Source organism: Aricia agestis, chromosome 19 (genome assembly GCF_905147365.1).
Source record: "Aricia agestis chromosome 19, ilAriAges1.1, whole genome shotgun sequence".
Taxonomy (NCBI): Eukaryota; Metazoa; Arthropoda; class Insecta; order Lepidoptera; family Lycaenidae; genus Aricia; species Aricia agestis.
The window spans coordinates 303,650-318,397 of NC_056424.1; the positions used below are offsets into that span (position 1 = coordinate 303,650).

At 39.2% G+C, this 14,748-nt stretch overlaps 3 protein-coding genes across 4 annotated transcripts in view; 2 read left to right on the top strand and 1 right to left on the bottom strand.

The window, feature by feature from the left end:
- LOC121736560 (tubulin beta chain-like) overlaps positions 1-14,748 on the top strand; it is a 229,299-nt gene that overhangs the window by 48,470 nt on the left and 166,081 nt on the right. The gene's annotated exons all lie outside the window — the stretch shown is intronic.
- On the top strand, positions 1,078-7,776 carry LOC121736562 (cholesterol 7-desaturase nvd). Of its 2 annotated transcripts, XM_042127844.1 has the most exons (9): positions 1,078-1,092; positions 2,326-2,539; positions 3,071-3,254; positions 3,668-3,853; positions 4,409-4,581; positions 5,232-5,337; positions 5,552-5,676; positions 7,011-7,181; positions 7,541-7,776. In XM_042127844.1, the coding sequence occupies exons 2-9, from the start codon at positions 2,339-2,341 to the stop codon at positions 7,700-7,702; spliced, it is 1,308 nt and encodes a 435-aa protein (XP_041983778.1). In that variant the 5' UTR covers positions 1,078-1,092; positions 2,326-2,338; the 3' UTR covers positions 7,703-7,776. The 2 variants fall into 2 exon arrangements, with proteins under 2 accessions (XP_041983778.1, XP_041983779.1); XM_042127845.1 differs by lacking the exons at positions 1,078-1,092; positions 2,326-2,539 and adding an exon at positions 2,747-2,790.
- Positions 11,314-13,757, bottom strand: LOC121736452. The gene is made up of 3 exons (XM_042127647.1): positions 13,676-13,757; positions 12,917-13,084; positions 11,314-11,472 (listed from the first exon to the last, which is right to left on the bottom strand). Exons 1-3 carry the CDS (start codon positions 13,704-13,706, stop codon positions 11,327-11,329), a joined length of 345 nt encoding a protein of 114 aa, XP_041983581.1. The 5' UTR covers positions 13,707-13,757; the 3' UTR covers positions 11,314-11,326.

The following is a 14,748-nucleotide window of genomic DNA, read 5'->3' on the forward strand; positions in this document are numbered from 1 at the left end:
CATACAACAGTGTATCTAAGTAGTCTTGCCAGGAGCCATCCTACTGCCAAGTTTATTTAAATGTTATCACGCCTTTATTTCATCAATATCATCAATACAAGTAGGTACCTACCGGAAGAGATAACAAGAAATTTAATCAACCGTTATTACTTGAGAAGCCTCAGTAAAATTCGCACTTACCTAATCTTTATACGTTGGTATCTGATCATATTTTTTGGTAATGCTAATTAAATCTAATTACAAGTTATTATTTACTGTTTATGGAAGCCTGTGTTTAACAAATTAAATATGTTCTTATATAATAATAATTAGTCTTAGTTTTTGTCGAATTTGTCTGCCAGTACATGTTCAATAGTACACGACTATAAGTTATAACTAAACTATACTAGTAGTCAATCGTAAATATAGTAGAAAATAATATCAGAATAACTAGAATAAGTGTAAAAATTACACTGAATATTGTTTGTTGTTTAAAACGTGTTTAAAATATTTATTTTAATATTTAATATTTATTTTATTTGAATTTAATTATTAATTATTAAAGTACACATATAATTGAATGTATGTGAAACTTTCTTATCTTTATTATCTATATTTATTAATATAGAGCAAAAAAGGCGAAAAATCACGTTTGTTGTACGGGAGCCCCCTTAAATATTTATTTTATTTTGTTTTTAGTACTTGTTATAGCGGCAACAGAAATACACAATCTGTGAAAAATTCAGAAGCCTAGCTTTAGTGGTTATCGAGATACAACCGGATACCGGAGATACAAACGGACAGACGACGAAGTAGCTTAGTAATAGGGTCCCGTGTTTACCCTTCGGGTACGGAACCCTAATTATGGGAAGAATATGATTGGCAACTTTGTACAGGGACGTGCGGTTCTAGTGTGATTCATTTTGATTGTAATACAACTTAAAGCTGATAAAACGTATCCGCAGCTCGTATGAAGCGACATTTTTCTGAGAATTGTGTGCGAATTTCTACGAAGTGTGAATGATGGATGTAATCCTATATATGATTCTATACGTGAAATATTATATGATACATATTAATGCAGTACGTGTACGCATTTCGACCTGCGCTTCGGTGAGATTTTTATTTGGGAATTTTATTAACTTCGACTGTATAATCATTTTTCTGTCGCGCTGTGAGTGTCGCGGGTCGCGGGTTGTCTTGCCATTATTATATAGACGGGCGGACGGACGGGCGTAGATAGACCCGCCCCCCTACAAGAGCGATCGGTTTCATACCTAAACATGTAGCGGAGAGAGTTGTGGGGTGAGAGGGGAGGCATTCAATCCCAGGTCGCTCGCATTCGAAGTCTAGGATTTCTTAATCTGTCACAGCGGTTAAATCAGTATAATGAATTAAATTTCTCTATGATCAGTAAACAGTAGATACGCGAAGAAAAATTTTGCGCGTGCGTCACCGCTCGCTTGTGAGTCCCTTATGATGTGCCACCCGCGGGTGGTACTTACAGTTCGATGCCTAAACGTGCGAGTGGGACAGGCCTGTCTGTACTACTGGGCTACTGACCACGGGAATAAATGTACTTCACGGTTGAATGAATTTTCGCGACCGACATTTACCTCATTTGTAAAGAAAAAAAACAATATTCCAGCTAAAGCACGCCACAACAACAGCGTGTAAAAACTAAGACATTGCTGATGTAATCATCGTTACATAGACATGACCTTCACCGAGCCGCAGAAGGTCTGCGCTGCAAAACTTTACCATCACGAGTGCGGTTCCGCTCATGTGTTTCACATCTCTGTTTAATGGTCCGTTAAAGATTTACGCCAGTCCAAGCAAAAAGCTGCATAATTATTATTGTCAGACAAGAGACTTTTGTAACTTATTAGAAAAGGACAAAAAGCTTATTAGTTGTTTATTTACTTCTTATTACCGCGTTTACGCTGAGAGTGGATACACAGACACGCGACGCGGCGCGGGCGCTGCATTTAAGATTAAATTTTGAACAACCCCGCATCGCGTCGCCTCCGGCAAAGTTTATGAAATAGCTGCTGAAACTTTTTTGATACTTATTATTAGGTCATATTGGTAAGATGGTTTTTTTAAATTAAAAGCATTATTATGGTGGTAATCTCAGAACACTTCTAAAATCTGTGGTGGTAATGATCATTTCTGCTTCTTCCAAGCACGCGATACGTTGCCAGTCCGAAAATTATAATTTGCTATGGCCAAAGGTGGTCTCTTCGACGTATCATAAAACGCTCAAGATAGGCTTGTAGCATATTTTGTGAAGCATCTCTGTGTACATCGTGTCTACCAAGTCTGAGTTAAAATATTTTGTTTCAGATTTGCACACAAGATGTCAGACTGCACAGACTCTCGAACCAAGATGGCCACCGAGGACATTCTGCACGGAGCTGTCAATGTCACATTCTCGCTGCTGCACTGGCTGTTCAGCTTTATTTTCGCAAAATACGCTTGTATTGCTCTATTTGTTTTAGTTTTACTCGTTATAATAATACTATACAAGTCGTATTGGAGCCCGGTTTTGTATGAAAAGGTAAGGCAAATTATTTACTTTGTACTTTATATTCTGTTGACTGCAATGATGTTTTTTTTTATAATATAATATCATAGTTTGACTGATCAATGACTGATTTCACATGCGCTTTAAGGCATGTGAAATGAAATCAGTAAACAGTAAAAACTTCATTGCATTTACAAAATGTATTCTATGTTACGATTCTGTCTCATTTTACTATACCAAAACACATGAAGCTGCTCAGGCAAACAAATTTTCATATAAGAATAGTCTGTCTAAAGTTCTAAACTCTTAAATAATAATAATAATAATCATTTATTTCAAGTATCCGAGACTCATATATTATGTACAAAAAAAATTACAAACAAAAGTCACATTAGGAGAAAAAACATACTTACATAGTATTCAAATAATTATTATTTTGGTCTGTATTTTGGATGCATATTGCGACAGCAGTGACCGATATACGGGTTATCAGGGCGTTCACAGAGCGTGGTCAGCTGCTATGTCTCAAGTAAGCGAGAACACCAATCATTGTTGTTATTTCAGGAGCTATCGGAAGTGGGCTTCGAGCACGTGTCGGGGGCTCGCGGCGAGCGCGCGGTTAACATCGGCCGCGTGATGCGCGCGCGGCGCCGCGGGGAGCTGCCCCCGCCATACCCCAACGGCTGGTACGCGCTCGTCGAGTCCAGAGACCTGAAGATTGAGGACGTCGTGCCCGTTGATGCTTTGGGTGGGAATTGTCAACTAACCACGATGTATATTGTAAACTCGTCCGCAGTGTAGGCCTCGGCCGTCAACGACCTGCAACTTACAGTGGTTGTTCTTAACTACCAGTCTGTAGTTAACTGACTACCAGCGTCAAGGCGAGACCGCACTAAAGCGAAACTACGTGGCACTGACGCGACACGTCACTGCCATAAATATTGATCTTTGTCTGAAATCGTATGAGGTAAACCTCTCCATGCATTGGTAAGCCGTAGGCAGTACGCGGCAGCGAAGCTTCGCGACATAAAACGTCAGTTCTATGGAACGTGAAGTGTTGCTTAGTGCGGTCTCACCTTTAACGATCGGCTTACGTCAAATCCCATTTAGTTTTGCGTTTCCTCATCACAAATGTCGACAACTGGTCTATATGATTTTTAGGCGAGAACTTCGTGGTGTACCGCGGGGCGGACGGAGCGGCACGCGTGGTGGACGCGTACTGCCCACACCTGGGCGCCAACCTGGGCGTGGGCGGCACCGTCAGCGGCAACTGCCTCACCTGCCCCTTCCACCAGTGGCGGTTCGACGAAGACGGCGTCTGCACCTCCATACCGGGCCTGGAGAAAGGTGAGACATACTGTGCTTCTCTAACGCCCCTGCTGGTTCTGCTTGTAGGTATATGTTAACAGTTAATGGAATAATAATTATGGTCCCGAGTTCGATATGCGAGTTTCTTACGCCGGTTCTTCTCGCCGGGTTAGTTAGAACCGGTGATAGGCACCAGTGTAGACCTGACGTTTATATACGACCTGAATAAAAAAAAATTGAGTTGAGTTTGAGTACAGTTAGGTTATAATGGTCCAGACTTTTTAACAGTTCCAGCAACTGTAACTTTTAGCTAAATAGTTATTGATTCAATCAAGCAACGAGTTATTCATCATACACATTTTATTCACGCCTGTTTTCTGTGAGACTGTTTTAATAAATTCTGAGGTTTAAGACTGATTTATTATTAACGTACTCGTAGTATACAGGCGTCGGCGTCGTGCTGCTTAGATACGACATTAAGCTGATACCTAACAATAATTATGGTATCATAAAAAAACAGCGCAAAGTTCTACATACTTACATGTAACCTGTGTTGTACCACTATGCCACCATAATTGACTTCCTCGATTCCAGTGCCCAAAGGCATCTCCATCAAAACCTGGTCGTGCATGGAGACGGACGGCGCCGTGTGGGTGTGGTACGACGCGGAGGGCCGCGCGCCGCAGTGGGTGGTGCCGCCCGTGCCGCAGCTGGACTCCTGGGCCTACCGCGGCCGCAACCAGTTCCTCGTCAGCGCGCATATACAGGTACATGAAGGATTGCTGGTAGAGGAAAAGAAAGTAAGACTTCGAACGAAAAGAACAGCATAATGTTGGCCGTATTTCTTTCATGAAATCAAGCTAACTCTGTAGAAATTGTGTTAATTCTTAATATTGCTAAATGATTGCATACCCTCAATGACATTGGGATCGGGCGAGCTTTTTAGCTTTTTACGAGCCCGTCCACATTTCTTAACAAGCTTTTTTCTTCACAGTCATGATTACTTATTGTCAGACAAGACAATATTATGTTCTTCTACTTTGGTGGTTCTCATTGTTGGCAGTGGACCAACGGCCTATTCACCTTGATCCTTTACACATATATTTTTTATGCGTTTCTCTGTTTTTTTTAATAAAGTAAGGGGGCAAACGAGTAAACAGATTATCTTCTTCAAACAAATTCCGTCGCCCATAGACACTCGCAACATCGGAAGAACTGCAGGTGCGTTGCCTTTTAAGAGGGAATACGCTCTCTTCTTGAAGATTTACAGGTCGTATTCGTCCGGAAATACTGCTGGTGAAAGTTCGTTGCAGAGTTTTTGCGCGGCAGAAAGTTACGCGAGAAACGCACGGTGGAAGACTGCCATACTCATCAAGGTGATGAGGATGGTATATTAAATTAATTATTATGATTGCAGGAGATCCCGGAGAACGGCGCGGACGTATCGCACCTGAACGCCGTGCACACGCCCTCCGCACTCAGCGACCTCGGCGCCAAGTACCCCATACTCAACAACTTCATCGGTGAGTTTGAAGAAACCTTACGTGTCTTGTGGAAACGATTGATTGTTGAACGATGCATGTGCTTAGAAAGGAACTACGTGAATCTGTTAAAGAAGTGGTGGTGATTGTTGAGTACATTCCAATCAAGTGCCACGTTTTCTGAAAATGCAATAACCAGACTTATGTAACATATAAAATACAACAATTTTAACGTAACCGTGATCATGTCGCGCAGGTCACCACGTGTGGAGCGCGGAGTGGTCGCGGTCGGAGCTGGGGCACATGGCCAGCATCAGGATCGAACACCAGTACCTGCTCATGAAGTACAACGTGCTGCCCATCGCCGGCACTGTGGAGCAGGTGAGATGACCTGACGGCTTTTATTAAAGAATCCGATGACGTAAACTGAAATCGTGATGAGGCGTTCAAATGTAATTTGTTGGAGTGTTAGTTGTAGTTAATTAGCCCATCAACCCCCAAGCGGCAGCCGGTTGCCGCATAACAATAATTGAAAATCGATTGTGTCTGCGATGCCCACGATGGAGGTGCTACAGTGTTTTTTATTTTGTAATCGACGTCTGAAAGACTGAGCAGTGAGCACTCAAAAGTAGCACAACATAATCCTTAGATTTCAAAGCTTAATCGAGTTGAGTTGGTGTTGAGTCGATGTTCTTAACGTAAACCTAAAGACTGTGCAGTGTGCATCATCCCAACATTTTATGATTTGCAATGTGTTACACGAACCCTGCGTTCCAGATGACGTTGAAACGCTAACACTCAAGACTGTAGTTTTTCCCGTTCCACTAGCATGTGAGCGTCAATGATACAAACCCAAGTGGAACGGATTATGGATCGTTTTGAGCGTTTTGAGAAAAGTTTAAAAAAAGAACTATAATTTTTTTTATACATAGGTACATTGAACCGAACTTGGATATTACGATCCTTTTCTTCAAGTCGTAAATAAAAGTAATTGTTTATAGTTACATTTATTTTACAAATAAAATACATAATATTATATTTGTTTCGTTTTTAGTATTACATTTTTTCATATTTTAATATAGTTAAACTTTTATTACGTATATGTATTTGAGTTTTCACATTGAATCATATTTTAATAACAAAACCACATACGTTGAATATTGACTATTGTCACATATTATAAACGTTAGGTAACAATACCACGTAATGCTTAGTCAAGTACGAGGTCAACAGGTATAGGAGAGATGAAAATTAGTATTATATTTTATAAGAAATCATTTGACCTTTCATTTAAAACAATTTATTTTCCAATCAAAATATTTCATTAAATGTTATTTCATTTAATATACATATTTCAATTAAAATATTATTTGTAATGAAATAATATAAAGTTTTTTGTCTCTACTCTGTCGTGAAAACTTTCCGAACATGGCTTTCGCGATATAGTTACGTTAAAATTAAAAAAAATACTAGAACGCCCACTTTGACCCATCTTCGTCAAGGGTCGTTTTGAGCGAAAATGATGACGTCATGAGTGACGTCATAGCCGCGATTTAGACGACCCCGGTCGCCAAAGGGAACGGCAGAAGAGGACGTTTTGAGCGTTTTGGTCAAAATTAACGTCATCTGGAACGCAGCCGAATTGTACAATTTATCGCGGGCGGGTGCCTGTAAAGACATGAAAGCAAGTGCTAAGTTAACTTCCATAATTCCAGATCGGTCCGGCGCACGTCCGCCTGCAGTTCCGGTCGGCGCTGGGTCCGCTGCTGCTGGTGCAGTCCATCACGCCGCTGTCGCCGCTGCTGCAGCGCGTCGTCCACCGCGTCTACTCGCCCGCCTACAACGCGCCCGTCGGCATGCTCTTCGTGTATGCTGAGGCTATACAGGTGAACTAAGTTAACTATCCATTTATTCCCAAAAAAAAACTAGGTAACAAGCCTCAACTAAGTATTAGATGGTAAGGCAACCTCTCACATCATGTATTTGGGAGATGAATGCAATGCACGATGCATGGTTGTATAGTCGCAATTACACAACAGACACTTTAGGGCTACAAAGATTTAAAGGAATAAAAACGAACATCCCAAGAAAACTGCTTTTCTTCTATTTTCATTTATTTAAAGTTTTTCTTTCTTGGTACTTTGCAAATCTCCAGAAATCCGCATGCCTTTTAGTCATTTACGTTTATTATATCTCTGAACTCCGAGCAGTGCTCTTCCAGGCTTTAAATATCTTCAATTTTCAGTTCGCGCGTGACGTGGCGATATGGAACCACAAACGGTACGTGAGCTCGCCGCAGTACGTGAAGAGCGACAGGACGATACGCGCCTTCCGCACCTGGTTCGCGCAGTTCTACAGCGAACACAGCAAGACCTTCCGAGACGCCCACCGCTCGCTGGACTGGTGACGCGCCAGATACCGAATAGTAGTTCCACTGGTAATTAATGTCTAGAAGATGTCAACTAGTTTATCGATATGTAACACGACCTCATGGACACTCGCAGCATCAGGAGAGCTGCAGGTGCGTTGCCGGCCTTTTAAGAGGGTAGGGTAGGGATGGGAAGGGAAGGGAAGGGAATAGGGGAGGGGAACTTACTTACTCGGTGAAACACAGCGCAAGCGCAGTTTCACGCCGGTTTTCTGTGAGAACGTGGTATTTCTCCGGTCGATCCGGCCCATTCGTGCCGAAGCATGGCTCTCCCACGTATAACAAATGCCATTGGTGACAAAATTGGTACAGCTATTAAGGCTATAAGTCAGTTTAGACGCCAAAGACGCAGTCGAGGCCCCACTAGTATGCCTGCAGTGCGCTATTTAAGACACCGCGTACCCTCGGTCTCAATGTCTCAATGGATTACTAATAATTACTAGCACGTGTATTTAATATATTTTATTTATAAAAGATGCATTTTTTATGACAATCACAAAAACTCTCGTAAGAGAGACGATGATGTTTGTGACTTGTGATGATGTAAACGCGATCACATTATTTATGTTTAGTGCTAAGTTTGTGTTATTTAAATGTACTTACTTGTTGTATAATGTTTGTAAATATATTAGTGAGTTATGCATTTTACTTCTATTTATTTTAATTTTAGGCAAGTTAATGTTTACTAAGAGCACTTAAAGTTAAGAAGACTATTCTTGTGGCAAATATAGTACAAGTAACGCATTTAGTTTTTGCTACTTTCACGCTGCAGAAAATTATATTATTATTTCCAGCCAAAGACACCACTATTACAACGTACATTTTACTTCTATAATCTACATTCACGCGTGGGGAATGGGGATGCGCGTGGACCGTGGTGGCTGCTAAACAAGATCTTCCGACCGCGCGGGCTTGTATGATCGGTCAAGCTCGAGTCAGTCAGCTCGGGCCACTGAGTACTGACGTCACTTCAGACTATAGTTGTAAACCAGCGGCTTGTAAGCGGGTAGTAACCGATAGCAGCCGCTAGAAACGAATAAACAGCAGCTTGTTACCGGGTAAACAGCCGCTTGTTACCTGACTTGAGCATCGAAGAATAAAACTATTTTCAATGCTTTTTATTGTTAAATTATTATTTAAAATACACTATTTATTTAAATATATTATTTAATTAATATTGATAATAATTAAAATACTTTTTATGTAAAATTAATTAAAATAATTAAAAAATTAAAAATAAAAATAAATAAAAATAATAAAAATTTAAAAAATTAAAAATAAAAAAGTAATTAAAATTTAAAAATAATTAAATACTTCATTAAAAAATAATTTAAAAATTAAAATAGTTAAAATATTAATAATAATAAAAATAAATATACTTACTTACTATTTATTTAAATATATATTATTTTAAATAGTACTATTAACACTTTAACACAGATTCAGAATGTAATCTATATCAATGAAATGTAACAAGCCGTTACCAGCCGCTATTTATCGCTAGTAATGATAATAAGCCAAAAAAGCCGTTATTCGCCGCTTGGCTAGTAATGTTAGCAACCGGCTTCACATCTATACTTCAGACATAGTATACCTACTTGACTATCTCTGCAAATTCGATAGCGCCATTCGAGATTATATGCGCTGTTTGGTCCGCTACACACGTACTATCTGAGAGGTTGATTCATAGGCAAATTCATTTTGACGACCTCTGTGGCTCAGTTGGTGGGCTGTTGCCTGTTGGTATCTCAAGCCGGGAGTCGCGGGTTCGAATCCCACCGGGGGTCGAGGGTTCGAATCCCGCCGAGGGAACAAAAAGTTTTCGAAGTTCCTGGGTCATGGATGTGTAAGCTTGTTTTACGTAGAAAATTTGGATGGTTTTGTTCGGAGCAGAATCTTCTAAAGTGTAATTTGAGGGAGATACAATCGTTTAACGCCACACGTTAAAAACCCATAAGACGCGGCTGCCGTATAATCAGCAATGAATGTACCTTTTAAAAAAGGTTGACGGCCGCTACTTTTTTCAATTCACAGAATATTCAGAGGCGAAGCCTATAGGCTTGTTCTACGTGGAAAATTAAGATGATTTTGTTCAGAGTAGAACCTTCTAAAGTGTAATTTGAGGGAGATACAATCGTTTTTCAAATGACACGGCTCCCGTGTTATACACCACACGTTAAAAACGCGTATGACACGGCTCCCGTGTCATCCGCACTGAATCGGTTAAATATGTGTATCATATAAAAAAATCTTAAATATATGTATACTTAGTATAATAGTAATAAAATATATATTTCCGTTGTCTGGTACCCGTAACACAAGTACTTCAGGTACTTAGCACGGGACCAGACTGACGTGGTGTGAAGCGTCCATAGATATTATTATTATTATTTTTTTTTTTTTTATTGAAAGGTTCACAAACTGTCTGTATCACTAGAACAATTTTATAAAATAATATAGTATGTTAGTAGAACTGAGTGTACAACCTTCTACAGTGAACACAGCATGCAATATAAATTACGCTCTTACAAAAATATTTTAAGAAGTTTTTGGTAGGTAAACACAATATTATGGAATTTAATAGTAACATAAAAAGAAACACGAAAACGGTTACAAGTTACAATTGACAATAATAATACAAATAAAGTGGCCACAATAATTTAGGAGACATGAAATGGTATCTAATCGATTTGATCGATGCATTGAATATATCAAGTTCATGGCAGACATTGTTATATCCAGTATATGCATAGCAAAGACGATAGAGTGGCGAGTGTTGACCGTAATTAGTTCGGTGCACAGGTAACTTGAAGGTTTTTATGTTGCATAGTCGACTTCCGTGGCGCGGTACGCGAATTTGCATTTTTTCGAGTAGCTCAGTGCTTTCCATCTTTCCAGTAAGAATTTTCTGTGGACTGACAATATCGGCTATCTTACGTCTATCTGCGAGTGAGATTACTTTGTAATAATTAAGTCTAGAGTCGTATGTGACGAGATCATTGCAAAGGTTGTTCGCGTAGGTGAGGTGGTAAAGAAATGTTTTTTGGAGTCTTTCCATTCTATTAATGTGAACAGCATAGATAGGGTTCCAGACTGGGCTACAGTATTCCAACAAGCTGCGGACAAAACAATTGAATAGGATGATGGGGATTTCAGGGTCTCTAAAAGTCTTAGTTTGTCTGGTGACAAAACCAGCCAGCCTTCCCCCTTTCTTAATAATATGGTCAATGTGATGACGGAAGTCTAACTTCTGATCCAAGATAACACCAAGATCGCGAACGATCGTTACTTCACTAATCGGTGTGCTGTTGATTGCATAAACAACATGACTGTTGTCGTTGTTTCTTTCCGAGTAAATTTCATGTAAAAACATTTTGAGGGATTGAGTATCATTTTATTAGCAACACACCAGGCGCTTAGTGAGTTAAGATTATTTTACAGAGAAACAAAATTGTTTACTTGTTTTCCTCCATACATCAAAATAATCTTATATTATTATTAAATAACGATCACGTTGACGACTAACAAATGACGATCCGCCAACTGCCTATGAAGCAATTTGTACTCAAATGAAACAACCATAATTATCATAAGCACGTTTATTTAGACTGTGACGGACTTGAACTCGGCATAGTCGATGTACCCGTCGTTGTTGGTGTCGGCCTGCTTCAGCGCGCCCTCCACGATCTCCGACAGGTCCTGGTCCTCGTACACGGGGATGTCGGGGTGGGGACCGGCGACCTGGGGACCTGCGGACCATCGTTACCGACTAAAGACATCAGAAAAGTTCAGGCTGACATTCCCTAAAGCGGTGGAACCCTTAGGTCTAATTTATTACAATACTTTATGTAAAAAAGCAATCGTAGAGGATAGTTCCAAGTATCCTTTATAAGCATCATATCGTAATAGCAGTAACTAGATCATACGTGAAAGAAAATAGGTATCACCTACTACTTAGTTGAAAGATGAAAGACATTATTTCACTATTCTAACACTTTTATGTACCTATAAAAGTGCTTGAATAGTGAAAGAAAGTGCGAGTCCGACTCGCGCACGAAGCGTTCCGTACCGAATACTAGATGTGCCGGTGAACTTCGTGTCACTTAAAAACCTTCTCTGGACTTCAAGGATTATTTTAAGACTAAAAGTAGCAGAATCGGTTCAGCCGTTTTCGAGTTATAGCGTTACTAACACAATTAGAAATCGATTTTTATAATATACTAGCTGTCCCGGTGAACTTCGTGTCACTTTAAAACCTTCCCTGGACTTCTACGAATATTTTAAGACTAAAATCAGCCCGAAACAAACTCGAAAACGGCTGAACGGATTTCAGCCGTTTTCGAGATTAGTGCGACTAACACATTTGAAAATCCATTTTTATATATAAGATTTAGATTATTATTATTATGAAAGTACAAATATAATTTAGAATGCTGTGAAAATTTCAGTTGCCATTGATTGATTGATTGATTACGAGCAAAAAATTATTACATTTGTTGTATGGGCCCCCCTTAAATATTTATTTTATTTTATTTTTAGTATTTGTTGTTATAGCGGCAACAGATTATTCAGTTCTTGACAGACAGCCTGGAGACAGACAGACAGACAGACGGAGAGACTACGAAGTCTCAGTAATAGGGTCCCGTTTTTACCCTTTGGGTACAGAACCATAAAAAGAGAAGAGCAGAAAAAAATTTGAAAGGAAACAAAACGAAAGGAATTTATTTTTAAATTAAGAAAGAAATTACAGACAGAATAAGGAAGTACAATTTTTAAGTAACTGCCGCACTTAGAGTGGAACATTAATTACTCTTAAATGTAATTAATAAAAAAAATTGACATATTTCTCTGTCAAACTCTTCATTAAATTGAAGGTTTATCATAATTAAATGTCTCTGACTACGGCGGTTAGGGACCTATCAGACGCAGTCACGCGGGTCAAGCGGTCAGTTTTGCGTTCTTTGTGTTGTATTACGTTACATAGATATACTCACACAGGGGGCGTTCTGACCACGTCAGAATTGCTCCTGTGACTGACCGCTCGAACGCAGAATGCTCGAACGCGTGACCGCTCTCTGTCTGATAGGTCCCAAACTGCCAAAAAAGTTTGACGACCAGCCACTAGGTAAAGTTCTTATTAGAGATGTTCCGATCATGTCTTTGGCCTTCGGCAATCTCCAGTTCTTATGACTTATTGTTTATCTCTCGCTATCGTGTTCTCCTGCGGCTTGTGCATGTTGTATCTGTACTCGTGGTAGTCCACGTAGCCATCGCGGTCGAGGTCGACGTGTGTGAGCGCCTGCTCGAGGACCGCCTCGATCTGGTCGTCGGAGTACGCCGCGTGGTTCTTGTCCACCTTGCCTGGAATATTAGTACACAGGATACTCTAGGTGTAAGTGTCTATACACACTACGCCGAAAATACGCGGCCGAAGTTCGGTATGATTACGCCAGTAACGCGACGTGTCATCGGTAATTTAAAATAAATTGCATGCGTAATCCATATACTTATTTATATACTGATGGCGTAATCGTGCCGAACTTCGGCCGCGTAAAGAACTTAGAGTAAAGCGGTCCGAATTTTCTACATCTTGTAACTTTTTTGTAAAAACTAAAAAAATATGGCCCACTTACTCTGCATACTCTGCAGTCATAATGCTGCGGACCTTTAGTATCCCCTTAGCTACATGACTTCTGCTAAAAAAAGGGCTTACAGTAGATATGCATCCCGCGGGCCGCAGGTCGAGTATAGCTGCTTTAAAGTGATGGTGTATTTACTGCCATCTTAATACGAGTCATATTATTAAAGTTCTAGTTAACGACAGGTTTGGGCAATGCAATTCCTTTCTTTGTTCATAAGATTGCGTGTTACTTCTTTTGTAATAAGATAATATAGTCAATAATAAAACAGCATTATGACTTTCGCGTTGTATAACTAGGTAAAAACACTTACCCCAGTATCGATTAGGGTTTGTCACCACCATAACACTCAAACACAATACCCCTGATTTGTGAAGGGCTTGGTACCGCCACCTCTGTTAACCATCATTTTTCTGTAACGCACTATTTTACCATTTGTTTTATATGAAAATTTTAAAGATCTAAAATCTACAATAATTACTTTATACACCATTTTTGAACTGTGGAAATGGAGTAAACATATTATAATGATTTTAGTATCGTTAAAAACTATGAATAATATCGTTTATATAGTTATTTCTATAATACTTACTATTATATTTCCTATTCCCGAGACTATGAAACTTCTCATCATTAATATAACTTTGGGACCAAGGAATCAAAACCATCAAAAATATATTATTACAATTTATTTGTAAAGGCAATCGTTACATCGACCGACGAACACAACCCACCACCAACCACAACACCAAACAACAAACAGCAACAACAAACACAACTGTTCAGTGTTGTGGCTGACGACCAACAACAATATACAAATATTTTGTGCGACCAAAGCTTTTGGCACATAGACTATACCCAAATTCGGTTCTTTCACTTGAAAATACCGTAGGAAGTTTTGAGGGAGAAAAACCGGTCTAGCTAGGTCTTATAAGAAGACTTAGCTAGATCAGCTTTTCTCGAGTAGAAACGGGCTACTCTAAATGATTTCCTTTAATAAAACATTTCAAGTTAGAGAAACCGATTTGCACAACCCATTTTGATGAAACAGAATTTAAAAATCCCATATAAAAGTCATGAACTTAATGTTATAAATATACATTGTATTCGAAACTAATTTGTTTAAATTACACTTAATCAATCTAAGCCATGAGTAATTGAAAAAATAATATTGCGATTAAAACATCTCGGAAGAGCCATTATTGAAAGAATAATAAAAAATATTTTACAATTATAAAAAATATATACTTATTCAATAATTTTTACAACTATAAAGGAATCTTTATATACAGATTAGATACTTGTGACAAGGCATTAAATGCAAGGCGTGAAAGTTTAATTTAGAAAAGAAATACTCCAAGTGGACGGAAGTATTCTACTCAGAGT

Coding starts and splice junctions, on each gene's coding strand:
- LOC121736562 (XM_042127844.1), top strand. CDS start 2,339: ATGTCAGACTGCACAGACTCTCGAACCAAGATGGCCACCGAGGACATT. Junction 3,255..3,667: donor CGTGCCCGTTGATGCTTTGG/GTGGGAATTGTC, acceptor TATGATTTTTAG/GCGAGAACTTCGTGGTGTAC. Junction 3,854..4,408: donor CATACCGGGCCTGGAGAAAG/GTGAGACATACT, acceptor CCTCGATTCCAG/TGCCCAAAGGCATCTCCATC.
- LOC121736452 (XM_042127647.1), bottom strand. CDS start 13,706: ATGGTGGTGACAAACCCTAATCGATACTGGG. Junction 13,085..13,675: donor AAACCCTAATCGATACTGGG/GTAAGTGTTTTT, acceptor CTAATATTCCAG/GCAAGGTGGACAAGAACCAC. Junction 11,473..12,916: donor GATAGCGAGAGATAAACAAT/AAGTCATAAGAA, acceptor GATGGTCCGCAG/GTCCCCAGGTCGCCGGTCCC.